The 27,861-nt window shown below is 34.8% G+C and overlaps 1 protein-coding gene and 1 long non-coding RNA gene across 3 annotated transcripts; both read right to left on the bottom strand.

The window, feature by feature from the left end:
• Window positions 1–1,168: 1,168 nt before the first annotated feature.
• On the bottom strand, window positions 1,169–6,465 carry LOC103572368 (uncharacterized). Its single transcript, XR_549088.1, has 3 exons — window positions 6,385–6,465; window positions 2,976–3,093; window positions 1,169–1,224 (listed from the first exon to the last, which is right to left on the bottom strand). It is a non-coding gene; the product is annotated as an uncharacterized LOC103572368 (long non-coding RNA).
• Window positions 6,466–9,298: 2,833 nt separating this feature from the next.
• On the bottom strand, window positions 9,299–27,757 carry LOC103572365 (titin homolog). 2 transcript variants are annotated; one of them, XM_053741504.1, is made up of 8 exons: window positions 26,883–27,757; window positions 26,009–26,814; window positions 25,226–25,410; window positions 24,648–24,844; window positions 13,443–24,564; window positions 13,259–13,361; window positions 12,979–13,179; window positions 9,299–12,000 (listed from the first exon to the last, which is right to left on the bottom strand). In XM_053741504.1, the coding sequence occupies exons 2-8, from the start codon at window positions 26,151–26,153 to the stop codon at window positions 10,121–10,123; spliced, it is 13,833 nt and encodes a 4,610-aa protein (XP_053597479.1). In that variant the 5' UTR covers window positions 26,154–26,814; window positions 26,883–27,757; the 3' UTR covers window positions 9,299–10,120. The 2 variants fall into 2 exon arrangements, with proteins under 2 accessions (XP_053597479.1, XP_053597478.1); XM_053741503.1 differs by having other exon boundaries at window positions 26,009–27,455; window positions 27,553–27,757.
• Window positions 27,758–27,861: the final 104 nt, after the last annotated feature.

Raw genomic sequence — 27,861 nt, 5'->3', positions numbered from 1 at the left:
GATCTACTCAATATTATTTTTTTACTCCATTAATTAAATAATTACTCTATCAAAGTACTCAATTAATTTATAAAAAAATGTCTAGACTACGACAGCAGAGAAAGTTTCCAGTAACCCAGGGGTCAGCGGTTCGATTCCAGTCCGGAGTATTTAAAAAAAAAAAAAAAAAAAATTCATTTCTTATTCCTTTGCTTGGTCAAGGAACAAATTAATTAGTGTGGTAAATAATTATAATTAAAATAATTAAATAAAGCGCAATGATATTGATGTAATAAATAAATGAAAAATATTTTTTCGTGACTAGTGTATGAATAAAAACCACATGTATAACCACAGTATTTTAAATATGACCACATAAGTAAGTGGTTAAACGTGAAAAGACAAGATGAGTAGCTCAAGACATGTGTGTCTTTATAAAGTATTTAAGATGAGTAGAGACAAAATACAGTGACGACACGACAAGTCATTGGTATTAGGCTAGCTAGGATGTATATAAGGGTGTACAGCCAGACATTCTCTCATTAAATAATTCAAGGCCTCAGTGAGCGTCAACAAGTGACGAAACTACTAGATTAACTAAGAAGACTTGAATTTAAATTAAAAAACAAATTAAACAAACAATATTACGGGTACCAGGCTGCAATAATAAGAGATGATGTTAAACTTTTCATCTCATCACAATAAATTTTTCCACGGTCTATAACCATCAAATAAAGTACCTCATTAAATTTGGTCTTGAGAAGAGAAAAGGTTCAAGAGTTGAATGTAGGCTGACGTTTCAAACCGACTAACCAGCAAGTGTACATGTAGATCTGTGTATATAAAAATATAAAGATATAAGAGTACCGTGCACTTTTACTCTGATAGAGTGAGGTGAGCAGCGACGTTGAACCGGACGAGGGGTTCCAGCTAGAAACTCATTACGGTCGCTCCGCCTCTGCCGTTCGAGACCCTACTGACCAATCAGGTTCTCTTGGATCAAAATTGCACCTCCATGGTTTAATCTCAGTATCGCGGTTTACTATAGAGACCCTTGGTATTTTTGGTAATAATATTATCCGATTTAAACCCAGCATCAGCATCAGCATCAACATCAACGATGATCTTTAATTTAAAATTAACGACCCGCTCGGATACCAAAAGTATTGGATTTTGTTTTTTGTCTATACTGCAATTGATTGGTCAGCTTTCTAAACCCATTTGGACTAGCGAACTCAATTGAAACTGAAAAAAGTAAATCAAGATTTAAATATTTATTTAAAATGAAAATAGGCTGGTTATCCAAATGAGTGATTCGTATGCATGGGAACGAGCTCATTTACTTTTTTGTAGCCTGATGCTGAGCTGGTTTTTCACGCGCTGGTACTCATGAACTCGGGCATAAATGCAAGGATAAAATATTGTTGCTGTTGTTATTGTTATTATTGTATTAAAGTAAGTAGTGAGTAGTAAAATGAACAAGAAGCGCTTGCGCTCGAGTCGCGCCACTTAAAGAGTACCTCGGGAGTGATTTTGTTAGTGCGCAATTCCGGATCAAGGTAGATAAGTAAACGAAGCTCTGGAATGGATCCTCGTTTCTTATATTACTCGACTGTAGTCTACTAATTTAGACAAAAGTTTATATTGCGTTAAATTATTATTTTATTATTTTCATTACACTTTTTTAATTATTAATTATTAATTTAAAATAAATTCTCAAATTTTTTTTTATTTACATGCCACACAAAAAAAAAGGATTTCTCGACTCAAGAAATTTTTTTGAGCCAAGAACTCTTTTTTTTTCGGTACATCAAAATATTTTAATTTAATTATCAAAAATTTGAATAATTAATTTGTATAACTTACAAAAATACTAAAGGAAGTTGAGAAAATAATAAAATAAAATAAAGTGTCAATAATTGAATCCTTTATCTTAATTTAAATAATATATTTAAATATATAGAGTGTAAATGTTATCATTTGACTATCGATTATAAATAATTGAAAATTATGATGGCAAAATTTGTATTTAAAATCGTAAATTTTTGACTAATTATTTTTTCATTAGTTACTTGTTAAGCTTTGATTATTATTGTTCAGTTTGGATGATTATGTAAACCCAATTATTTACAGTAAATAATTATTGTGACGATTTATAGGACCGTTGGATGTTGATTAAATAACCAGATTACTTTAAAAAATTTAGCGGATTGAAAGCGTCAAATTTATTGACTTTGATTAACTTCCAACAGCGAGCGCATAAAATGACAATAATAATAATTATGTTTCAAGCTTAATTATATTCAAATGACATAATTGTCAGGATTATTTATAGCGATAAAGAAAATGAAGTTATCGATATTAAATTAAAAATCGATTAATGGCTTGAAATTATAAATAAATAAAAAAAACGTCTGCTATTTTCAGCAGGTTGATCAAATTCCCACGCGCGGTTTCGGGATTTTTAAATATTTAGGAAATTATATTTAAATATTTAAAGATGATGAAAAATAGGGCGCAGAGTATCTTTGATTTGCGATTATTCGGCAACTCCCCGACGAATAATAAAATAATAATTATCCTATTATATTCTGGAACGAGTGTATAAAATAATGATCGTTGGCGGGAGAATTATTATTTAAATTGCGAGGTATAATAGGGAGGGTAATTGTTGTAAATCCAAATCAAGTTACGGAACGGGGCGAGGCTCGATACGAATATATTCAGTACGTGGTTTAATTTTTTCATAAATAGTTATTTAAAATATAAGTACACAGTAACAGTGATAATGCTAACTTGCGTAAGTGGAGGTTTAAATTTTTATAAATTTTTTATCAATGATAAAATAACCAGCGACAGAAAAAATTATTTGAATAAATAAAGTCACCGGTTTAAATTATGTTTTGGAAAATAACAGGTATCATTATCAGTCTACATATGTATGTATATATAATATTAGTATTAATAAAAAAAAAAAAAAAAAAAAAAAAACTTACCGAAATGATATATCGAGATATGTATCTAGAGTTACCAACTTCCGCGTAATTTTAAACTCATTTGTACCGGCTATTCATGCCGACGATAACCACAATGACCAGGTGCAATAACCAGGACCTGAAACAAGGGAGAGTTTAATAATCAACAAGATTGTAAGACCGAAGATTAAGAATTCCACGTCGATAAAAGTCACTATTTAGACGGCTGTCAGATAGGGAAATAATGAAAAATTTTTTTTAGGGTTATTATAATATATATGATGGTTCTTTAGTAATTTTAGTCAGGAATAGAAAATTTCCGAGCGCGTTTGAAAAAATAAATACATTAATTTTTATGAGTCATAAAAAAATCAGCAGTAATAAAAGTAATGTTTTTTTTGGGACAAAAATTACTAACAGAAAAAAAATATTTCTTCTTCGCGCCCTCAGAAAATTTTTACTTGAACTCAGAAATTTTTCTTATTTTGAATTGAGAGCAAATTTTTTTTATTCCTAAGAAAATTTTAGCTTTCAATTCCTAATGCAAAATTTTTCTTGCGTAAAATTTTTTTTCTGTGTGGAATGAAATATTTTCGGATGATTTTTAGTAAATAATTTAAAAATTTATAAAAATATGTTTGACATAAAATTTCGAATTGAATTGACGAGAGAATTGGGATAAATTATTTATTAAAACATTAATAAAAACTAAATAAAACACCCGATTACAGACGTAAATAAATGGGTAGAGGATAAAAAAAAGCAATAATAATTTGATTGAATTATCCGGCTGAATAATTGACAATCTTTTATAATTTGTAAAATGAACATGTGAGTTACGATGGATATGAGTGTGCCAGTGTATAAGTGAGTAATATATTATTATTTGCATCAAGTATATGATTGCGTTTGAGTCGAGAGGAGAGGAGAGACGAAGACTAAGAATTATTATTTGAAGTAATACGGCGCAATAATGTAATATTGTGCGATACAAGATTTAAAGGCCATTAAAATATAATAATATCGATGGTGTCCATCTCGCTTGAGGTTACTGAGAAAAAAGGTTTTAATTTTTCATTTAAGTGGAAAGGGTTTGCGTTTTGATGGCGCGGTAACGGGTGCTGGGGATGAGGATGACGGTTTAGCCAACGTATAATATGATGCATGTGATGGAAGAAATAGGTGTTGAGAGAGACCGAGACGCAAAGGAGCAAAGGGAGGATGAGAAGAGAAAAAACAAAAGGGAGCAAAGAAAACGAAAAAGGGACGAAACGTATGGAGCTGAAAGAGCGCATTAGTATCCGCTGAAAATTGCTCAACCATTAGCGATACTACGTTATTACGCTCATCGTTTTTTTGAGCCAGCCTCCGCGTGCAGCCGGCCATCTTGGAATATAAGATTGAGACAGAAATAAGATGAGTATTCTCTCTTATATATATAAATATACATCATTAGTTAAATGCAATAGATGTAATGCAATATTTAAATGATAATTTAAACTCGTGCACATATACGAGATATGAGCCCTGACGTCATTAGTTATTACCTGAAATATTATTCCCCGAGTATTTCCTTTGGATTTAATATGTTCTGCATAAACTTTTATGCAAACATATGGATGTATAAATAAAGTAGGATATAAAGCTGCGTATTTATTTGTATTGATACTCGAAGAGCCGGATGATTTTATTACCGCGGATTGAGGGATCTGTAATAATAATAACAAAAACGGATAAATAATGATTTGAATCGAGAAATTGACTCGGCGCCCTTTGGTTATTTTACGGCAAGCTGTTCCGTCCTCTTCCCCAGTATATACATATATATGTATGGATAAACTGTGTGGAAGATCGAGAGGCCTATTATTAGTTATTATCCGCAATCACCACTCAGTTGTGTTCTCATAGCCATCGATATAATAATTTGTCGTGACTCTTGACCTCAGTCACTGCAATCAAATCGTAAATACATTGTCCGATTCTATTTCTATACTTGAGACACAAAAGCACATTTATCAGATACATGCACAAGCATGTACATACACGCGTGCGTTTGTTTGAATGCAACCAAGACCTGGATGCATGAAAAAAAATATCGTTGCTTTGTATCTACCCAATATATATACAAGATATATACTTACAAATGTCGGTTCTGTACAAAACGTATAATTTATTCGTTTAACTGCGTTTACAAAATTATCTATCAAACGTTTATCCCCTATTAAAGCTCCATTTCAGAGGGATATAATTTAAATAAACGCTAAAAGCAAAATAAAATACCGAATGACAAAGTTATTTACTATTATTTATTATTGCGGTTTGTTATTTTTTGCTTCAATCAGTGTATTTTTTAATTATAAATGTATTTTAAATGACGGAGATGGTAGAGGCGGTGGCGGTTTATGGTTTGATAAAAGTAAAATATGCGCGGGACTGATCTGAATTTAAATTAAACAAGATTTTTAAAAGTTGTTTCGGTGCACGCGGAGCTAAGGGCATTGTGAGTTGAGCTAAGAACGGTGTTGCTGCTGAGTTAAGTCTGCTGACAAAGTATTTGTGGACTGGGTTGAGACCTGAGAGCGTTCTGGTGTTGTCCGCAATCGGGGGCATAAAGTGTCTGCATAAACCAACTCTATAGCCAATATACATCTACAACTACAACTACAACTGAACCAACGGCAGAAAGAGTTAAAGGAGGAGCAACAAGGGGCCAAGTTTACTTGGCTATAGAACCGCTGGAAGACAAAAAGCTGAAACCTTGTTCGGATATATATTGCTACGAGTTACACACATACACAAGTCGGGATGATTGCCGGGGCCTGATCAGCGGACAGACCGCTTTGCAACCACGACTAAGGCTCGGCTTATCTTAAGAGAGTCAACTTGCCGCACTGCAGCGTTTTAATTCGAATAAATTTAATGTTGACCAAGAGGTGGCCTTTTAACATTCCAGCGATAAAACCAAACTCGTTGTCGATTCCGGTGAAAAAGACGGTGATAGTAATGCGCGTTCCCCTGGAAATCATCAGCTTAGTTTAAGTTTAAGACTTGTAGAAATTCAATTTCATGATTATTAATTTTAATTCTCTAAGTAATTATAAATATTTATAACTCAATCAGTATATATTTTTTTGCTTTTGTTTTTGAGTGAAGAAATGCACTTAGATAATTTAGCTGTTGAGTTTCTGGTTGATAATTTCTGGTAAACCCCAGGATTGGAAGAGGCGAAAGTACGGAGGAGTACTCTAGTACCGACGGTAAAAAAATAATCGGTTGAGAGAAGGTTCAGTTGTTGGATAGAATGGATTATTCATTTTTTATGGTCTATTGATAACTTGGGCAGTGATTATTTGCCAGAACGTAATACCGATGAATAGGAAATTTTAACTGAATGAAAATTCAAATTTCATGAAGACTGGGCAGTACTTACCGAATTTCACTTTTCTAATTACGTTTGAATAATTATATGACTCAGATGATAAAAATCTTGCGAAAAAGCTCGTCTTGTACATTTTCTCGGAAACTGCAATGAAATTTTATTAATAAATTAGAAGAAAAGAAAAATTCATAAATTCAATTAGCTCGGAGCAGCCTTAAAACTAATTCGTTATTTTTTAAATAAAAATAAATTACTAATTATATTTTATCGATATTTGTTAGGATTTTTAATACTAATTTTATATTTAACTTCAAGGAAATAGAAAGTATTCATAATTTTATCAAATTTATTGAGGATTTATGTAATATTGTTTAAAATTTTATTAAAATCACCTAAGTATTAATTAAAGCTCTGGTCAAAAAAGTTCCAAGAAATTTCTAGATGTTTAAAAATATCAATAAAATTTTTTGTCATTAAGAATAATTAGTATTAATTTATCAAATTATACTTTACAAATTTTTACCTCAGGTTTTATTTAACAGACGCCATTTTTAAATGTCACATTAAGCTCATTTTCAAAATTTTTTTTATCATTAAGTTTATTTTCAAATAATACCCCCCTCCACCCACTTTTTAAAAATATGACTAAAATTTTATTAATTCAAAAAAAAAAAATATTAAAACCTTAACAGAAAAAAGGACGACGTTGTTGCAACTGCTAAAATATAAAATTTTTAAAAAATTACTCACAATTGTCATCAATTAGGAGTCAAACGAAATTTATTGAATAAATTTTAGCCTACAAAATTTTAAAATTCAAATTATAAAGTTGACATGATTTTATTTTAATTTATTTTCCAAATTTCCTTTCCCTTCCAATTAATCAACTTCAAGTAATTTTTAAAATTTTATCAGCGAAACTGTCCTTTTATTAGTTAATACTTTAACATTTTTTTTATCAAATCATAAAATTTTGACACGCTCATGAGTTGTCATTGAAAATTTTAAAAATGGAGGCACTGTCTAAGAACCGCCATAAACTTTTTATGATCCTGAAGTTAGCAACCATTAAAAATTTTCGAATTTCTTTTTTCAACAAATTACAAAAAAAAAAAACTAAAAATATACACATGTAGGAAATTTAAAAAACTAGTGGCGCACTTTTTTCAAATATTTTTTTATTATTCTAAAAAAAAAAATCCAAAAATTATTGGACGTCGGCTAACTTCAGTATCATGACTTTTTCATTTCTAACCTTAATTACTCACTTCAACAATTTAATGTTTTATTAAATTAATTAATTATAATTCACTAAACAAACGTAAATAAAATATAAAATATATATATTTACTCACAAGTAGACACTGCCGTTTAATTTTAAAGTTTCAACCGCACAGATAAAATTCACTCCGCACTTTCTATTGGCCAACTCATCCCCACTCCATGCCTCATATATATTTGAATATACTTACCCAAACTATATCATAAATCCTTAGCAAAATTTACCATTGACTTCTTACACTTGAAATTATTTAATAAATTAGTAATTATTTAAAATGACACGTCAATTAAAAATAAATAATCAAAGTATAAGTAAATAAAAATAAATATAAATAATTCAGTATTAATTTTTTATTATAAAACATTTATAATTAGCCTACAACATGTAATATATTTATATATTATAATAGCAATATCGATTTAAATTATTTATCCCGAATTGATCGTCAAAAAAATAAAACAAAACCACTGGTTTTATTTAAAACTTTACTTAAATATATTAATTAATAATTAAATTTCATTTTTAATTATTCATTTACTTTTTTTTAATAAACTACTCACAGATCAATGCGCTTCAGGAACATTAAGCAGGAAGGCATTAGTTATTTCCGGTATAAAAAGACTGCCTCAATCGAACGCAAAAATATAAATATATAATGATATTTAAATATAAAACAATTATAATTATAAACAAGAGCAAATCATAGTTTACAAATATGTAGAAAAATTTCAAATAGTTACGACTCCCAAAGCGCGAAATTTGAACCCGAAGACACATTTAATCTATATATTTTTTTTTTTTTTTTTTTTTTTTTTTTTTTTCAAATTATTTATTATTTTTTCTTTATTAAGAGTACAATCTTACAGGTGTAAAAGACAGTAATAAAATAATAAATTTTAAATCATGATTACATCGTGTTTTAGACAATAAATTTATTTATTTATTTTAATATTTATATTAAATCGTGATTTCATTGTAAATTAATAAAAGTAAACTATCCCAAGCTGCTAATCCTAATTTTTAATTATTATTATTATTATTTACTTTATTAATATCTTTCGTTTATTTTTTTTTTCAACTTTTATGATTTCATTAATCATTTATTTATTTATTTATTTATATATATATTTATATATTGTATACGAGTAATAACTAAATAGATAATATTTATTTCCGTGCATACCAATAATCGGTTTGCTGGTTCGTCAACAAAATGAGTCTCTTTAGGGCACATCATTATCCTTAAATCAAAGGATTATTGAAAGAACAAATCTTAAATTCCTTAAATTATAATTTTATCTAATTTATTTTTATTTATCTTCTTTACTTAATTAGGAGATCATTTACTTTTAATTTTCTCATCGCTGTACACACGATTCATAATTAAATTTATTAATTATTTTTTTTTTATATAATTATATATTTTTCTTTTTTTTACGGAATATAAAAATGCTTTGAACTTTCAAATGATTCTCTTTGTATGACTCATTTTTAATTAACGACCAAATAATAATAATAATAATAATAATAATAATATATAACTATATTTTATTTATTAATTTATCTTTATATAGATTAATTACGAAGTAAAATTTGTAAAATACAATAGATAATTCTAATATATAAATTCATTATTTATTTATTTTTTCTTTATAATTATAAATAAAATGGTATTAGTCTTAATATATATCAAGATTCAGATGCCGTATTTTATTTTATATAATTAATAATGTATTTTAAAAATTTATTATATTTTTAAATATTACATTTGTGCCCTTTGCACTAACTTAGATAATTATTATTATTATTATTATTTATTTATTTTTTTTGTTTTTACGTGACTGTTTAATATATAATACATGTAATATAGAATCTAATTGTTATTATTTGTTTCTTCTTTTATATTTATATTTACAATATGTACATAAAAAAAAACACCGGCTTAGAAAATTATCAAGATTTTAAGCAGTTAAATTTAAAACTCTTTAGTTATATTTTAATTTATAAATTTAACTGACCGATAGCACAACCAAATTTAAAAAATTATTATTTCGGTCAATAGATATTGCGAGTGCCCACAATTTTTGTTTGTAAAAAAGAAATATAATTAAATAAATTTAGAGACAATAATCTGATGTATAAAAATTAATTTGTTGGTTAATTAAAAAAAAAAAAAAAAGGAAAAAATAAAACTTTTTTTGAACTTAATAAGTCGACTTGGCCAACCTTGAACTCATCTTCGACTGTCTCGATAGTAAATTGATTGATTGATTAATTTTTTAATTACTAATAAATCCAATGGCACTTAGTAATTTATAATAAAAATTAATCAGTTTAAATTTTCACGCATTAAAATTCGTTGGTGAGATAGAATATTTAAATACGATATCCAGTCAGAGGACAGTATTTAGTTGAGTTGTAATAAAAGTAATGATGAGTTCGCTAATAATAATTAAATCTTTTGGATAAGAAAAAGATTTAAGGTTGGCCAAGAACTCACTCATGCTACGAGTCGAGATCGTCCTCCCGTTGGCTACTGAAATAAGAAACTAGGCCGCCAAATTCACCAGTACCTTCTTCGTCGTATTTCCCATGTCCAGGATGACCTGGAGGGTGTCCAGGATGACCTGGAGGGTGTCCAGGATGACCGGGTGGGTGTCCAGGATGAGCAGTTGGGTGTCCAGGACCTGGACCAGGTCCACCGTGAGCCGGTCCATGGGGCACAGGATGCGCGTGGGTGTGAGCCGGCTCCGTAGAATGAGGTGGTGGTGGTGCTGGTGGTTGTGAAGACTGAGGCGCAGGTGGCGCTTGAATAGTCGGCGGTGGTGGCGGTGGATTTTCAGTAGATGTTGAAAAATGCTCGGCTGAGTAGGGAGATCCTTGATAAGCTGCTGCGTCATCGGCAGTGGTCATAGGAGCTGGCGGTGGATAAGCTCCGTAGTGATAGTTGGGCGGTGGCTGAGGATGATACGGTGAAAAATTACCTGGTGGTCGATTCGGTGGCGGTGATGGCTGTTGCAGGCTGTGATTCGCTGCCGAGGCACTTGTAAATGGTGGTAACTGATGTCTCGGACCTAGCTGAGGCGTGTCAGAGAATCGGGACAGTGGTGGGCCACTTCGTACGTAAGGTGGAGGTGTGGGACCGCCTTTGCCAAGTGGACTACCAGAAGCTGAAATCATTGCTGGACCAGGTCCCAGTGGTGATGCGCGATCTCGGCTGCTGATTGAAATAGGCCCGCCTCCGGATGGTGACGGATCCATTGGATGATGGGGTGTGTGATAGAGTTGAGCTGGTCCAGGTACTCGCATTCTCATAATTGGTGGCGGGTTTCCCGATCTCACAGCTGCGAAATGCGGTGGCATTACCGGTTGTCCTGGTTGCCTAGTACTGTAAGGCGAAGGTATTCTACCACGTGGTGACATGTCGTAACCGGAACGTGGATTAGGCATCATTGGACCAGTTGTATTTGGTACTCCAAAGTACTTTTGTCCCATAGCAGCAGCAGCTGCAGTAAACGATTGTGGGGAATTAGATACTGGCTGGGATTGAAGCATTCGCGTGATCACGGAAGACTGTTGACTTGGTGGCAATTGGGAATAAACTGATGATGGATTTGATTGTGTTACTGGTAGACCTTGCGATGAAACAGCACTTGCTGGTGGTGTTGAGGGCGCTGAGCCTGATGTGCTGCTGCCTGGTGTAGGAAGAACATTAGGAATATCATCTTTTAATTCAGAATCACCGCTCAAACTAAGCCCAGCAGCTTCGGCAGCCTTTGCGGCAGCCTCAGCAGCTCGCGCGGCCTCCATCGCTAGGGTCTTTTTACCTTTACCCCGACCGCGTCTCTTAGGCTTGACCAGTGATCCATCAGGATTGAACAGCTGTCCATCAGGTCCAGTTATGAGCGGTAAATGACTCTCGACTGGTCGCTCCATCTCGGGCATCATCACATCTGGAGGCAGAGCTTGTCCCAGTGCTGGATTAACAGTTATCGGTATATTTGGATCCATTGGTGGTAAACCACCAGCAGCTCCCATGCTGTCGCGCCGCATCTGCTCAGCAAGTATCTCAGCTTTACTACGACGCCCTCGTTTCTTTTTCTTCGGAGCTTCGCCATCAGGACCCTCCAGTGTATTGGGATCTCGCTGTTGTTCAGCAGCAAGAATCTCCAGTGCTTTCAGTCGCGCTTTCTCAAGTTTTTTAGCTTCCCGCTCTTCTTTTTTCTTGTTCTTTGCGATCTCAATCGCCGCGAGCTCAAGCTGACGTCTTCCGTACTCCTCGTCCTCCATCATCATCTGCTCGAGTTGCTCCTCGTCGAGATCCGCCAGGTCGGCAGATCCCAACCCAGTCAACGAACCTTCGGGAACGTCTCCCATCACGCCACCTAATTAACAAAAAAAATATAATAATTACTAATAATAAAATAAAATAAAATAAAATAAACTCATAAATGAAAAAAAAATAACCTATACCCAAAAATAAAAATCAATTATCCGGAAATTAAAATCACGATCACTTATTTTGAGTAAATGACAAAAACAAAAGAAAACAAGACAACTTATTGATAAAATCAACATAAAATATGACACATTTGTACAAAAATAAAAAAATAAACTATCATTTAACCAAATAAATTAAACCGACACACGTGTACTCAATAAATAAATTAAAATAATTAATAATTAATTTTTTTTTTACAAACAAATCACTAATCATTAAATTACACAAGAGTTCAGAGATAAATGACTGCTTTTAAATTTTTATTTGTTTTAAAAATATACAAAACAACTGAAAGCTACTAGATTACACCCAAAACAAAGGCATCCAGGATACGCGCAAATTTTATAACCAATTAAAAATAATTAGTATTAAATTTCAGTCAAGTAAAAGTAAAATTCTGCGCGTAAATTTTTGAACTTGTTTTTAAAAAAATAAAGAGACTGAAAGTTTTATTATTTATTCAAGTTTGTTAAAAAAAATGTAGCAACTGATGCACGTGGTCTCTCAGTCAATAATTATGTTTTTAAAATTCCTAATTTATCAACCTTAGAAGTTGAAGTCGTCAGAGCACACCTGAGGCTAGGTGGTTTAGGTGTGCAAAGTCAATATATATAATCCGGGTTTAAATTACTGCTGGTATATATACATATACATTGTTATTGTATATATATATACTAAGGATATTAATTCAAGCCTGAATAAAAATAATTTCGGTTTGGAAAACTTGCACTTAATTTTATATTTAATTCATAAATTTTTCTTTTCATTTAATTTGTAAGCTGAAGAACAAGGGAAAAATTTGAAAAAAAAAAAAAATGTAAATGGCAGCTAAAAATTTTTTAAAAAATAAAAATATAATTACCTTCTAATGTAGGCATCATTCCAGGCAATGACGATCGAGGTTTATTTTTACTGCCTGGTTTAGGTCCTGGTTTCTTCCTCTGCTTAGGCTCTCCATTATCAATAAGTCCCTTTCTAGAAGCTGGACTCTTTTTAGATCTACGATTCTTGGGAGATTTATTCTTTCCTTTAGGCCCATCTTTCTTTGGCGAATAAATGTCACCTGTAAAAATAATAAACAAAACTCCGTAAAGTATCCATTGATAATTTATCAAGAAAATTAATTTTAAAATAAAATATACCTGAATCCGAGTCTTTGTCGTCATTGTCACGCAAATCGTCATTGTCGTGTACTAAAAATTCGTCTTCACTCTCTTCAGTTTTCCTTAGCGCTTTTTTCAACTCCTAAAACGAAAAAAAAATAATAAGTTATCAAAAATTTGTTCAATTTTCAAGAACTTAAAATTTTTAATTAAAAAAAATTACCTCTTCGCTGTCAGACATAATGATATCAACTTGATAGTTTATTTTCCTTCCCCTAGTGCGTCTGCCAAGCGGTTCCTCTTCCTCCTGCTGAGGTCTATCGTCAGGTAAACCACCGTAAATAATTTTCCTTCTAATCCCACTTTTCTTCTGTCTCTTCTTCTCTTTCTTGTCCATTTCTTGCTCAGTTAATGCTGGCTGTTGTTGTTGTATTTGAATTTGTTGTTGTTGCTGTTGTACTTGAACCGGAAATTCGTCGGTAAATTCAGGCTTTGCTACTTCAGGTACCTGGTGCTGCGGTACAAGATGATTTTCTTCTTTAGGTTCATCAACAACCATCTCCTTGCTGTCATCGTAAATAGGAGTCGCAGTTACAGGAGCGATAGGAACAGGTGTCGCTTCAGTAGCAACAGGAATAGCAGCGGGTGGTTGTACCGGCAGAGTTTGTTCAACAATAGGTTCAGCAATAGGGGCAGGTTGAACAGGCTCGTCTTGTTCCATTTCTTCATCTGCTTGTTCTTTCTCTTCTTCCTCCTCTTCTTCTTCTTCTTCTTCCTCCTCCTCTTCCTCATCTTCTTCTTCTTCTTCCTCTTCTTCAACCGGTTGATCAGGTTTATTTTCAACTGCATTTTCACTGACAGCTTCATTAGCAACAACCATTTCAGTTTCATTTTCATTGTTATCATTATTGATCTCATTTTCATTCTCATTACCATTGTCATTATCATTATCGTTATCATTTTCATTGTCATTGTCATTATCATCATCGCTCTTATTTTCCGGCTCAATAATACGTTTCCTCTTCTTCTTTTTCTTCGCTTTACTTCTTGACAAAGTTTTTAATTTAGCAAAAGACGAAGATTTACTCTTCTTCTTTCTACTCCGCCACGAATTGTCACTCTCCTCACTCTCAGACTCGTCATCCCACGTGGATTTAGATTTTTTACGTTTTGGACGACCGGAGTCATCACTGTCGTCATTAATAAAATCTTCGTCATAACGAGTTTTACGCGCTGCCCTGGTGGATCGACGTACAGGACGATGATTTTTCTTACCACCGCGTCTACGTGAGGCAGTGAATGAGCTGTCATCAGAAGAATCCATTTGATCTTCATAGTCTTCTTCTTCATCACTGTCACTGCCCTTGAAGTCTTCGTCACTCTCTGGGTCATCTTCGCTACTGATATCCAGACTGTTTAGCTTCCGGTGTTTCTTCTTTGCGAGCATTTTTCTGGCAGCAACTTTACGTCGTTCTTCAGCATCTTCGTCGATGTCTTCATCCTTGTCAACAGTGTAATCTTTGTCGCTGTCTTTATCAGATTGTTTGTCATCGTCATCATCGTCGTCATCGTCATCATTTTTCTTGTTGAATGCTTCTTCACTCGCGTCCTCCTTCTCGGCATTGACGATCGTTGAAATATCTTTGCCACGGCCTTGATTACCAGCACCCTGGACTGCTTCAACTTCATCTTGGATAGCAGCGTTGATCATGTCGTCGTATTCATTAAATTTGTAACTAGTGTTAGCACAGCGACGTTCACGTAACTGATAGACAGGTTCGCTTTCTTCGCTACTGGAGTCGGAGCTACCAGAGCTACCAGATCCGGAAGAAGATGAAGATGAGGATGAAGAACCGCGACGATGATCCCTGTCATTGTCGTTGTCATCATCTTCATCATCAGAGTCGTCGTCGTCGTCATCGTCGTCGTCGTCACGTGAATGTCGCAATTTCTGACTACGGTGGCCGTCTTTTTGCAGCACGTTGTCCAAACTGATGCCCACGTAAGCCAACCTTTTCTTTCTCAGCAGTTCATTCTCGTGGCGTTTTGCCAACTGGTCGTAATTTTTTAAACTGTCGCGTAATTTATTGACAAGCAATTTGTGCTGACAAGGAGGACAGAACCAGTCGCCTTCGGGTATCAGCATCAACGCGGGTCTTAAACACGAGCAATGCCATCCTTTGTCGCAAGTATCGCATAATAAAATCCACTCAGGATGATCAGCTTTCCCGCATTTCTGACACGCGTACTCATCATCCGCTTCCTCGACATTACTTTCAGGTTTTCTTGCAGTTCTTGCTCGTCGCATTGGTTCAGGCTCCTGGTCTTTCTCCAAATCACTCTCGGGTGAAAATTCATGGTCACTTTTAAAAAGCAGTGACCCTTCACTCTCAATATCATCTTCAATATCATCCTCATCTTCATCATGATTATTTTCATCTTCGGTACTTGACCCCGAAGAACTTTGCCAAGGTTTCGCTTCGTTAAATTTAGCTTCCTTCTTTTTCTTCTTCCTCTTTTTCTTTTTCTTTGTTTCCTTCTCAACCTCCTTGACCACCACTTCATCTTCACTCTCTGGTTTTTGTTTTTTACGTTTTTTCTTATCAGAAGCATCTTTTTTCTCTTTTAATTCACCCAACGCCTCTTCCTCAATTCTACGCCTATCAGCTTCCTCTTTGATCTTCAGCTGGGCAATTCTACGAGATTGTCTTACCGGTGTTTCACCAGCATCATTTGCCTGAATCTCTGGTTTAATATCAATACCAATCTCAAGCCCAAGTACCATTTTTCTTTTCTTGCGTTTTTTCCGAGCACTTGGAGTCGACTCTGTGTTATCTTCCATTGGCGTTTTGTCTTCACCAGCCGCCGGAATTTCTGTAGTTGTCGGAGCAAGTTCCGGTTTTTTGTGCCTCGAGGCCCGACGTTTAGATCTAAATCCCCGTCGCTTGCGGGCTTTAGCTTTGACACGCGGTTTAGCAGCATCACCACCTACGGCAGCTTTAACATCAGCTTTCTCAACTTCCGTAGCGGGTTCAGCTTTCACGTTATCTTCAGCTTCGTCTTCCTCTTCAGAACTGGCCACTTCTATCCTACTGTTTTCAACTGATTTTCTCAGTGCAACATCAGGTGTTCGCTTCCCTCTCAACTTGATACGTTTCCCACCCATACCCTCTTCGTCTTCATTGTCCTGACGACCAGTACCGTCATCAGAATTTGATTCATGCGCACTGTTACGCCTTTTTCTCGACACTTTGGTCACCGGCGTCATAGTCGTAAATGTCTCAGTAGAATCAAGTTTCCATCCATCATACTTGACTTCATTGACAGACTCAACCCGTACATTTAGCTTCAAATCGTTGTCCAGTTCTATTTGTTTAGCCACGTCGTCTTCGGTGGTAGCCAGCGGGTCTTCTTCCGTCGGTTCAAATGCACACTCATTATCAATTCCCATGGAATCGTCCGAATCATCGTAATCTAATTTGACATCACTCGCAGAAAAGTCCATCAATTTGACATTTTCAATGCTCGTTACCGTCACTTCCTCTTCATTACCCGGCTTTTCAATGATATTATTACGACCCTGTTTAATATCTTCATACTTAATTACTTCCACTTCCTTGCTCTCGGGTTCAAGCACCGGTGCCAAGGCATTGTCTGTTGATATCGACGTATTGCAAATCTCTGTCTTTTCATCAGCGATAGCTTTGATGTCATTAGCAAACGCCCGAGGTTCTTCTTTCATAAAATCCGTGCCGGGTTTCAACTTGACAGGAGGAAGATCTTCGAGGTCCATGGGAATGTGGATTCTTTTGCTCGCTTCTTTTTTAACATCAGATTTAAACTCTGACTCGGTAATAACAATATCTGGAGTTGATTCTGCATTGACATTACTGACTATTAAATTTGATTTACACTCTGGTGGATCCTGCTTTTGATTAAGATCAACACTAGGTAAATTTTTGTCCAGAGTGTTGGTGTCTTTTGCGTATGAATCAGAAGACGCATTATCTAGGATGGTTACAGATTTTTTGTCAGCTTGCAATATTGTATTGTAGTCATTGTCAGCATTTACTACAGCTGCCACTGGCGCTGCTACAATTAACGGCTGGATATATTCACTGTTATGCTGAACCTCACTTGATATTTTATTTTCATAAATTAAATTTTCAGTTGTTGTTGCTGCTGGAGTTATCGTTGATGACTTTGATAAAGCAGCCTCTTTAAATTCTTCAATTGCTTCTGTTCTAGGTCTCTTACAAACTTGGACAATTGGCTCTTGATCATCTTCATTTTCATCCTCGTCTTCATCCTCATCATCTTCATTTTCATTATCGTCTTCATCTTCCTCTTCATCTTCATCTTGGTCTTGTTCTCCACCTATTTTCTGGTCTGCTAAATGGTAATCTTTCTTGGAATTAAATCTTGAGAGATCGTTACTGCAAACTGGCTGTTCCTTAGAAATTTTATAAACGTCTTGAGTAATTTTAGTTTCATTTATTTCAATTGTTTTGTATTCTTCATTAACTTTATTGTCAGAAATCTCAACTGGTATATCTGTATTGTGTTTGTTTTGATCTTTAAACTCATTTATCTCGAGCATAGACAGCTCGGGCTCGACCTCTAATGATTTTTCTTTTGACGTTAAAAGGAAGGCTGGCGAATCGATCGCTTTAGCTTTAACGTCTGGTGTAATTTCTTTGCTGGTACTCTCCTTAGTTTCGAGATCATTTTCAACTCCTTCAACTATTGATTCAGTAACTATTGGACCCTGTTCTACTTCAGATGGTTTAATTTCGGTAACAGTTGAATCTTTCTCAATAATTTCAAGGTCTTTGATTTCTTTATCCACTAAACTTTCAGAATCCAATGATTTATTTTTTACGACACTTGAGTCTTGAGATACATCAATTGATTTTATTTCTGAAGATAAATCTTTTTCTGTATCTATTGATTTTATTTCTGTGGTTGATAAATTTTTTTCGACTTCAATGGATGTTATTTCTTGTATTAAATTATATTTTTTAGGCTCAATTGATTCAAATTCTTGAATTGCTGTAGAATTTTCAGCTTCAAGTACTTTAGGCTCTTGAACTATTATATTTTGTTCAGTGGCTTCATTTTGTTTAATCTCTTGTACTGTCAAATTTTCTTCAACAGCTTCATTTAAGTTAATATTTTCAAGTGATGATGAAGATTCAACAATTTCATTCAATTTTACTGGTTCAATAGTCAAATCTTCTTCTATTGGTTCAATTGGTTTAATTTCTGAAGCTGCTGAATCTTCTACTGGTTCAATTGATTTTATTTCTGAAGCTGCTGAATCTTCTACTGGTTCAATTGATTTTATTTCTGAAGCTGCTGAATCTTCTTCTATTGATTCAATTGATTTTATTTCAGGGGCTGCTAAATCTTCTACTGGTTCAATTGATTTAATTTCAGAGGCTGCTAAATCTTCTACTGGTTCAATTGATTTAATTTCAGAAGCTGCCGAATCTTCCATTAGTTCAATTGATTTAATTTCTGAAGCTGCTGAGTCTTCTATTGCTTCAATTGATTTAATTTCTGCAGCTTCTGAATTTTTTATTGGTTCAGTTGGTTGAACTTCTGATACCGAATCTTCTACTGGTTCAATTAATTTAATTTCTGGTACTGAATCTTCAACTGGTTTAATCGATATACTTTCTGGTACTGAATCTTTAACAGGTTCAATTGGTTTGATCTCAGCAGTTAAAATTTCTACAGATCCAATAGATTTTATTTCTGAAACTTCTGTCTCTTTAGTAGATTCAACCAACTCAGCTTCCTGAACTGATAAATCTTCTTCCACAGGTTTAATTTCTGAATCTGTTGGTTCTTCTACAAACTCAACTGGTTTGACATCTTGTACACCCAAGTCTTCTACCAATTCAACTGGTTGGGCTTTTGAATCTTCAACAGATTCCATTGGTTTAATTTCCAAAATTGTTGAATCTGTTGACTGAATTGGTTCAACTTCTTGCATCACTGAATCTTCTACAGATTCAGATGATTCATTTTGATCTAAACTTTCACCAAAAGATTCCACTGGTTTAACTTCTGGTCTCACCGAATCTTCAACAGGTTCAACAGATTTAATTTCCATAACTGGATCTTCTTCAGCTTCCATTGGTTTATCATCAGTAACTGCTAAATTTTTTACAGCCTCAACTACTTGATTATCTATAACTACTGGATCATCTACAGGTTTAATGACTTCTGTAGCTGCAGATTCTTTCACAATTTCAGCAGAGTTAGTCTCTGGAACACTTTCATCTTCTTTTTCCACTTTCTCCACCTGGTCTTCAATATGTTCATCTTCAACTTTAGTTTCTTCAGAACTTTTAGGCCTATCAGTCTCCATATCAGCTGTCGTTTCAGGTAAAACATCATCGTTAGATTGATCATCAACAGGTACCAATATTTTTGATTCTAATTCTGATTCCTCTACTGATACTTTTGATTCTAATTCTTCAGATTGAAGTTCAGGTTCAGCTTCAACTTGGGTAGCTTCACTTTCTATGGATTCAGCTTCTTTATCTTGCCCAGCAGTTGTCTCTACTTTACTTTCATTGAAAACATCATCACTGCCGATATCATTAGAGTCATCACTCCCATAATTAGCAACCAATGATGTCTGGCTCACTAAAACAGACTTGGACGAGTCTTCCTCAGCAACAAGATTAAGATCCACATGTTCACTAAATTCACTGGCATCTTTACCAGTCGTAGAATCAACGGCTTCGCACTCTTTGCCTTCATCTTTAAATTCCTTCGGAACATCTTCGTCTTGAGCTTTAGATAATTCAGCTGGTGGTTCCAGCGCTTCAGCAGCTACTGACTTTTCAGAAACAAAGTCAACAGTATCAACTACTAGAGACTCTGATGTAGAAGGTTCAGCTGCTTGAGTTATTTCACTAGAATCTACAACAGCTTCTGGATTTTTTATTTTATCAGTCGATTCTGTTTCGTTGTTTTTAATTGAGTCCACTGATTCGGATGTTCTGTCATCGATAATCATTGACTCATTTGAGTCTTGATCTACTGACATACTTTGATCTTCTGATAAATTATAATTAAATGAATCATTAGAGTCATTTGTCTTTTCAATGTCTCTAATATTTTCCAAGTCTTTGTCACTTGAAATCGTTGATCCAACAGCTGATTGTTCTTCATATTGAGTTGACAAACCTGAAGATTCTGGAATAGATGACTCAGATTCTGGAATAGACGATTCAACTGCTGGTTCTTCATTTCCAGCTGATACACCAGATGACTCTGGAATTGTTGATTCAACAACTTCTGCTACTGCTGGTTCTTCATTTTCTACTGACATACTTTCAGATGATTCAGGAATACTTGACTCAGCCGTTGCAGATACTGCTGCCGATGGAGATTCATCTTGAATAGACACTTTTTCTAATGATTCAGGAATCGTGGACTCAACATCAGATGCTAATTTATCAGAAGTAATTTCTTTGGTCTCTGATTTATTTAATTCTAATGCTCCAGCATTACTACACGATGCTTGAGCTTCTAATTTTTCAACTTCAAGAGCTAAAGCATCATTATTTCTTTCAGTACTTGAATCCTCTTTGTCTTCATTTTCTTCAGCTGGTTCTTCAACCGGCAGACAAAGATTATTCACCGAGGATTCAACTTTGTCGTCATCAAATTCCGCAGCGTCCACTTTTACCTCAACATTGAAATCCATTTTTTCATCAGTACTTGACTCTACTTTATCGTCAGCATCAGCAGTCATTTGTTCATCAGTATTTGAATCAACATTACTGTCTTTTTCTTCAGCAATATCATCTATCACTTCAGATCTTAAATTTTCTTCCATACTCACATTCATCGACTCTATTTTAGTCTCAATGCCAGTAACACTTGAGTCTACTTCCTCTTGTTTTCCCTCTTCTTCATTCTCTTTCTCTTTCTCTCCTTCTACCTCTGCTTCTATATCTTTTTCTTCAAAATCATCCTGTTGTTTATCTTTATCTTCAGCTGATGTAGAACAAACTTCAGCTAAATCCGTTGATGATTCCGGTTTATTTATTGTCTGAGTTTCCATTTCCTCTTCTGCAGCAGTTGAAATATTCTGACCCTGATCATCATTATCACCTTTATCCTCAGAATCAGGTGTCGTGTCATCAGTTATTTCTTTGGTACCTCGTTCATCTTCAGGAAAATTAACTGAAGTACTTGAGGATTCAGGCATCACTTGAGAGATTACATTACACAAATTATCATCTGGTTGCTTATCATCCTGACTATCTTCATCAAGATAATCATTTATAGATTTTAATGTGTCTTCAATATCATTGTCACTGAATTCCGCCAATGGCGAGTCATCATCAGCATTATTATCAACTGACTTTGGACTTTTAGCTTCTGAAACTTTTTCCGAAGCTATCATATCTCCGCTGCTGCTGACATCCGGTTGAATTGTTGGTTCTGCAGTGACAACTTGAGGTAAATCAATACTTTTGATATTATTATTGTCCAATGCACATGTATTATCATCATCATTATTGTCATCAGTTCTTTGCTGATCATTTTTAACCGTACAGACAGTAACAGACGACGAGGTGGCATTTTGGTCACGTTTATTTGAATTTGAAGCCGTATATGAGACACAATTTGGACCAAAAAAAAATCTCGGTGGTTCATCTTCTAATAAACACTTGGATGTATCAATGTCCATTGGATCGGGATTATTTTTTTCCTCTGTTGATTCAACGACTTGCGCAGACTCACATTTAAACTCGTCAACTTTAGTCTCCTGCGTATCATCAACTACACTCGATGAGTTACCCAAAGATACCGACGAGTCAATCGTTGAAATACAAGTTATACTTTCAGAGTTACTTTGATTGGTAGTACTGCTGATGGCCTCAGTGTCTAGTTTAGATTCCGTCGTTGACATTTCGCAAGACAGCTTCATGTCATTAGTACTTTGACAACCAGCATCATTAACAGGACAAGACTCCTCCATTGATATGTTTTCTTCGTTGGATATGCTACTGTCACATTCAAGTTTGTCGTCAGGTCTACCGACATCCCACCTGCTGGCCCGTTTCGTCGAGCATCCAGGAGATTTAACGATTACCTGAACCCCTAATGTAGGCTTAAATTTAGTTTTATTTGACTCCGAAGTCTCAGCAGCGTCAATAGATTGACAATTACTCGTTATATTAGATTCTGTTTCATAGTCATTATTTAATTGTACAGATTTACTACAACTACCACTAGCACTACTGCTAGTTTCTGGACAATTTAATTCACTTTGTTGCTGAATTTTTGATTGTGAAATACTAGCAGACACTTCACTACATCCCTCACCACTTTTTGATTCATTGCCGTTGTCTTTATTGTTATTGTTCGTTGATGTTTCATCCCCAGGATTTCCAGTCTCACAATCACGCCCAGAACCTTCACCGTAAAAAAATACAACCGGTTCTTCAATGGCGTCACCGATCTCAGGATTACCAGTGTCACAATCACTACCCGAACCTTCACCCTGGACCATCATCAAAGGCTCTTCAATAGCTGGCCCGACAATATCCTCGCGACGTAACCCCATACTCAATGACGGTGGTAATTTTTTTTCAATAGAAACACCGCGCATTGCTCCAATTGACAAGTCAGCACGCAATCTTTTCAACATGTCCTGTTGAGTTTCATCAATTTCTAATGCACGTTTTACAGCACCACTGCGCATTGACGCGAGTTTACTTGGATCTGGTAGAATAGTATAACTGGGTAATCTGTGCTCATCCTTGCTAGCCAATCTACCAGAAGCAGCTGCAACAGCAGCTACACTGTGATAAGCAACACTTGGTGGCAAATCATAATTAACAAATGGCATTTGCCGTTTACTTAAATCAGTTATCATTGAATGATTTCTCAGCATCGCTGTTCGTGAGTCATAAGGCAGATTTGGTAATTCTGGTTTCATAACTTTACGTGTACTTAAATCCATTTCACGATACTGATGAAAATCTTGGGGAGCACGATAACCAGGTGATGGTAGAGGATCAACAATTGGCTTAGATTGTTTACGACTAGACAAATCAATGCCTGAAAAGTCCATTGGTCTACTCTGTTGATGATCTATAGAATTGTCCCAATCACGCGATGTTGATAAATCTATACCAGCACGTGAGGATCTCAATGATGAACCGACAATATTCAGCTTGTCGACTTCAGCTCGATTTAATCGCGAGCTAAAATCTGACGGAAATTTATTTTTATCATCTTCATTGTTAGACATCACTGTTGTTGCTTGTGAGCTACTGGACCGTGCTAAATTTTCAGCAATTTTTTCCAACAACTTTGACGCACTTGGTTTCTCCAATTTTTCCGACTGCATTCTCACCAAATTAGCAGCCAATTGATCTATCGGTTTCAAAGGAAATTTACCAACATTTCCATGATTCAGTGTTACTTCTAGACCACTGTGATAAGGAAGAGAACTTTTAGCTGGTATCTTTTCATGTACTTTAATAGGATTTGCAGCAGAGCTGGCCTTTGAATCGTCTAAATGAGCCGGTTTGATGGCTGATATCGTAACAGAAGCCGTTAAATCAGTTGTAAAATGTTTAGGCTCTTGTGTATTTACTAATTTCAATGGTGACGTAATTACTGGGGTCTCTATCGACTTAAGCGGCGTTATTTCAATAGCGTTCGTTTTTATAACCGACAGTTTAGGTATTTCTTTTTCATAAACAGTCGGAGCAACGGTTTGATTTGCTTTGCGTTTGGCATTAACATTATTATCGTTGATCGTTAACTTTAATTGATTTGACGCGGGCTTTGAATTTACCGGAGGAACGACATCTTGAGATCCTTCTTCTTCAGTATTTTGTGTTGATTCATCATTACTCAATTCTTCCTCCTCATCCTCAACCTCTTCATCTTCCTCTTCGTCTTCTCCTTCTTCTTCGTCACCCTCCTCGTCTTCTTCATCCTCATCATCATCTTCATCACCCTCACTTTCATCATTGTCACCATCAACGCCATTATTGACAACCGGGTCATTGGATTTCTTTACTGATGTCTCGACTACCGGGACCGGGTTATTAATTTTAGTCTCTTGGCTGCTGTGATTTTTGACAGCAGCGTCTTGGCTCTTTGAATCCTTCCCACTACCATTCTCTTGCAATACCGGCTCTTCATCAACGCTCGGTGAAGACGTTGCTACTTGACCTGTGTCAATTATCGGCTTTTCAGAGATCTCTAGACTATTGCTGTCATCATTTATTGCTAAAGATCCAACGTCACCGTCTGATAAGGTATTGATTAGCTTCACTACACCTTCACGGTCACTGTAAATTAAATATCAACATAATTAATTTCATTATTTCATGGAATTTTTTTTTCATAAATTATATATATTTTTAATACATACTTTGCAACTAATTCCCAACTCTCTTCATCAAGATCTTCACGATAAACTCTTATATTACAGTCTTCGTCCAACTGGAACCAATAAGCTAGACCCGTTTTGTCGCGTCCCAATGGTTCAAGTCGAAGTTCACTTGCCATTTGTTTATTAACTTCATTTTTAAATTTTTGATTCAAGTCAAATTGAGTTTCTAAAAGCACCTAAAATTAAACAAATATTTTATTACTGATATTTAATCGGAATATAAATTTTTAAATTTATCTATTAATATATACTTATAAATTTAATAATGAAAAGATTTACGGTACAGAGTAAAATAAATATTAGTTACAAATGTTTAGCAACTGAACAAATATGAGAAATAAAAAAATATATATATATATTTAATTGAGTGAATTTAAATATTTAATAATATAAATAATATTTATATTTAATTGTTTTAAAATCATAATAACAAACTTTATAAATTAATTATTTAAATAAAAAAAATTTGAATTTGTGTAGTAAAATTGCCGCCATAAATTAAATCAAAGATAATTAATGAATTAATGAACTTATGGATTAATTGATAAAATAATTACCTTGAGTAAGCGTAATTTAACACTGACTCGAGCTTTTTTGTATCCAAATCTCTCGAGTTCCCAGCCATCCTGATTGGAGTATGTGTGACAAAATTTAACTAATGCTCGTTCCCATTTTTCAGTCGTAACACTTTTTCTAGTTTTTCGTAACAACTTTATATGAAGATCCACTAATTGTTGCGGCACTAAAACAAAATAATTAAAAATTCAAATAAATATTAATATCATAAATAAATACACGAGCTAAAATGGGCGGGGGCGCTCAAGTAAATACAAAAAATAAAAATAAAATAAAAATTTACCCGCTCTTCAATTAAATTATAAAACTCAAAAATTAATTAATAATTTATTTTAAAATAAATAAACAAAAATAATTTATCAATAAATAATAAACTAAAATGTCATCAGTCAAGTTTTGAATGCGACTCCAAAAAGTCTGCGGTCGCACAATGAAAAACCGACAAACCAAAACAAATAAATAAATAATTAAATGAATAATTAAAAAAGTAATAATAATAAAAATAATTAAATAATAATAAATAAATAAATAATAGTGACCACCAGAGTGCAGCGGCGTTTGCATACTGCACTTTGGGCGGCAAAATAATATGAAATAAGTATTTGCCAGAGAACATACAGTCAGTAAATGATAATGTACAGTACACTAGTAAAGGTAGATGCGACTACACTGACGTGATTGACTTAGCAGTAGGTTGAAAAATAAAAAAGCTAAAAAGTAAAATGAAAACAAAAATATAAATAAAGGTGTAAATAAAAACTCACCTTCATGGGTGTCCTCGAGCATTTTTTGCAGTGTCGCAATATCCGGGTACTCTATACCACATGATTTACCAAAACAATCAAGAAATGAACAGATCACAGCAAAATTTGGGTCACTCACGCAGGAGGCTTCGTTATCGGACGCCATTTTTATACCGCCTTTGAGCTGCTGCTGCTGCTGCTGCTTTAGAGCCTCGCTCCGTCTCTCCCTCGACTATCGCACTCCCCTCAGAGCTGTCTCTCTCGCTCTTCGTGTTACTACTACGCTAGACGGCCTGACAACTCATGGTGGCTCTGGCTCTGGCTCTAGCACCCAGCACTCACCAGCAATAGCAACTTAAACTCCAATACCAATATTACATTTACATGCTATTATTATCAACACTACACTACACTAATATTCTTATTATTATTATTATTGTTATATATTGATATATATATATATATTTATATACTTTTATTCACTTAACTTCTTGATTGTACTGCACTCCTATATGAGGATCGTATGTACAGTAACAGTACTGAGAGATAAATAGACGACATACGAGGTAGGTAGAGTGTAGAATAAAACATCACACGCGGGAGGAGACGCTAACTCGACTAAACACTAGACGCCGTCACCGGCGAGCTCACTGGACGCCTCGATATTTTTTACATATGTACGTTTTAACATAAACAACAAACTGTGGATTAACAATAAATATATACGATTATTTATCTCCACCTCCACACCCCTTTGCAACCCCCACGAGCACGTACGTCCTCGTCTCTGTCACTTGGGTATCAACCTCTCGCTCGCTCTCTGACACCTAAAACACACATATATATTATACATACATTTGCGCACATACGTCTAGAAAACTACTCTACCACTCACTTTTCACTCTCTCCCCCTCCTCTCCTCGGTTGTTATGTGTTTAGTTAACTCTTTTCAACTCCCGCGGTTCTTGAGCACCACGGCACGGAGTTGAGCTAGCACAAGCACACAACTCAAAAATTATCACACATCACACTTCTTGGCGCTTTCTGCGTCGTCTAGTTCGCTTCAGCAAAACCACACCACGACTTGTCTCATATATATGTATATAAATTTTTTTGTTTCTACAAGTCGCGTTAAATCTTACACTGGCTGACGGAGATTCCAGGCGGGAGAGAGACAGCCTTCAATACACACCACGTTTTACTTAAATATTTAGTTAGTTTGCTTGTAATAATAATTACTGTTGTTGTTATTATTATAAATGTAAAACCGCGCAAGAGCAACAGTTATTTCAATTTCGCCGCGGTTATTATCTATTCTATTCTAAATATGAATGATGTAGAGGCGCAAAATCCACGACCGCGGTCCCCCTTGCAGCGCGCACTGGACATTGCCGCTCGCTATGATCACCGTCGCCTTCAGTTTCAGTCCGTAATGTTGCCTGATGTCGTCGTTGTGGTGCTGCTGCGACTAAACATTCAGAAATGAGGGTTCTCAACTCCATATATATTTATACCATATACCGTATATATATCGACATCATCACCAACGAGTCTATTCTCTTTACCTCTTATCCTTGCATGGAGTTCCTCTAGTCTCATAGCAGGTTCATGTCGACTTGGACTCTTATGTACTCCAATCTCTGATAGCTGATGGAATACTCAACACAAACTCCATTTAACCAGCACACTGACTACTCTGTAATTCCGTCCTGCTCTGGGCCATCTACCAGCAGACGCTACACGACACCCAAACTAAAACCGTGGAGTTGACAAGGACAGAAAATGTAGAGACGACGCGACGCCAAGAGATTATCTCTCTCCCCTTACTTACGTTGTATTTTCTGTTCTCTAGGTACATAAACTGTAGAGTACTT

The sequence above is a fragment of the Microplitis demolitor genome, chromosome 8 (genome assembly GCF_026212275.2).
Source record: "Microplitis demolitor isolate Queensland-Clemson2020A chromosome 8, iyMicDemo2.1a, whole genome shotgun sequence".
NCBI lineage: Eukaryota > Metazoa > Arthropoda > Insecta > Hymenoptera > Braconidae > Microplitis > Microplitis demolitor.
This window is presented reverse-complemented; position numbering and strand designations above follow the sequence as displayed.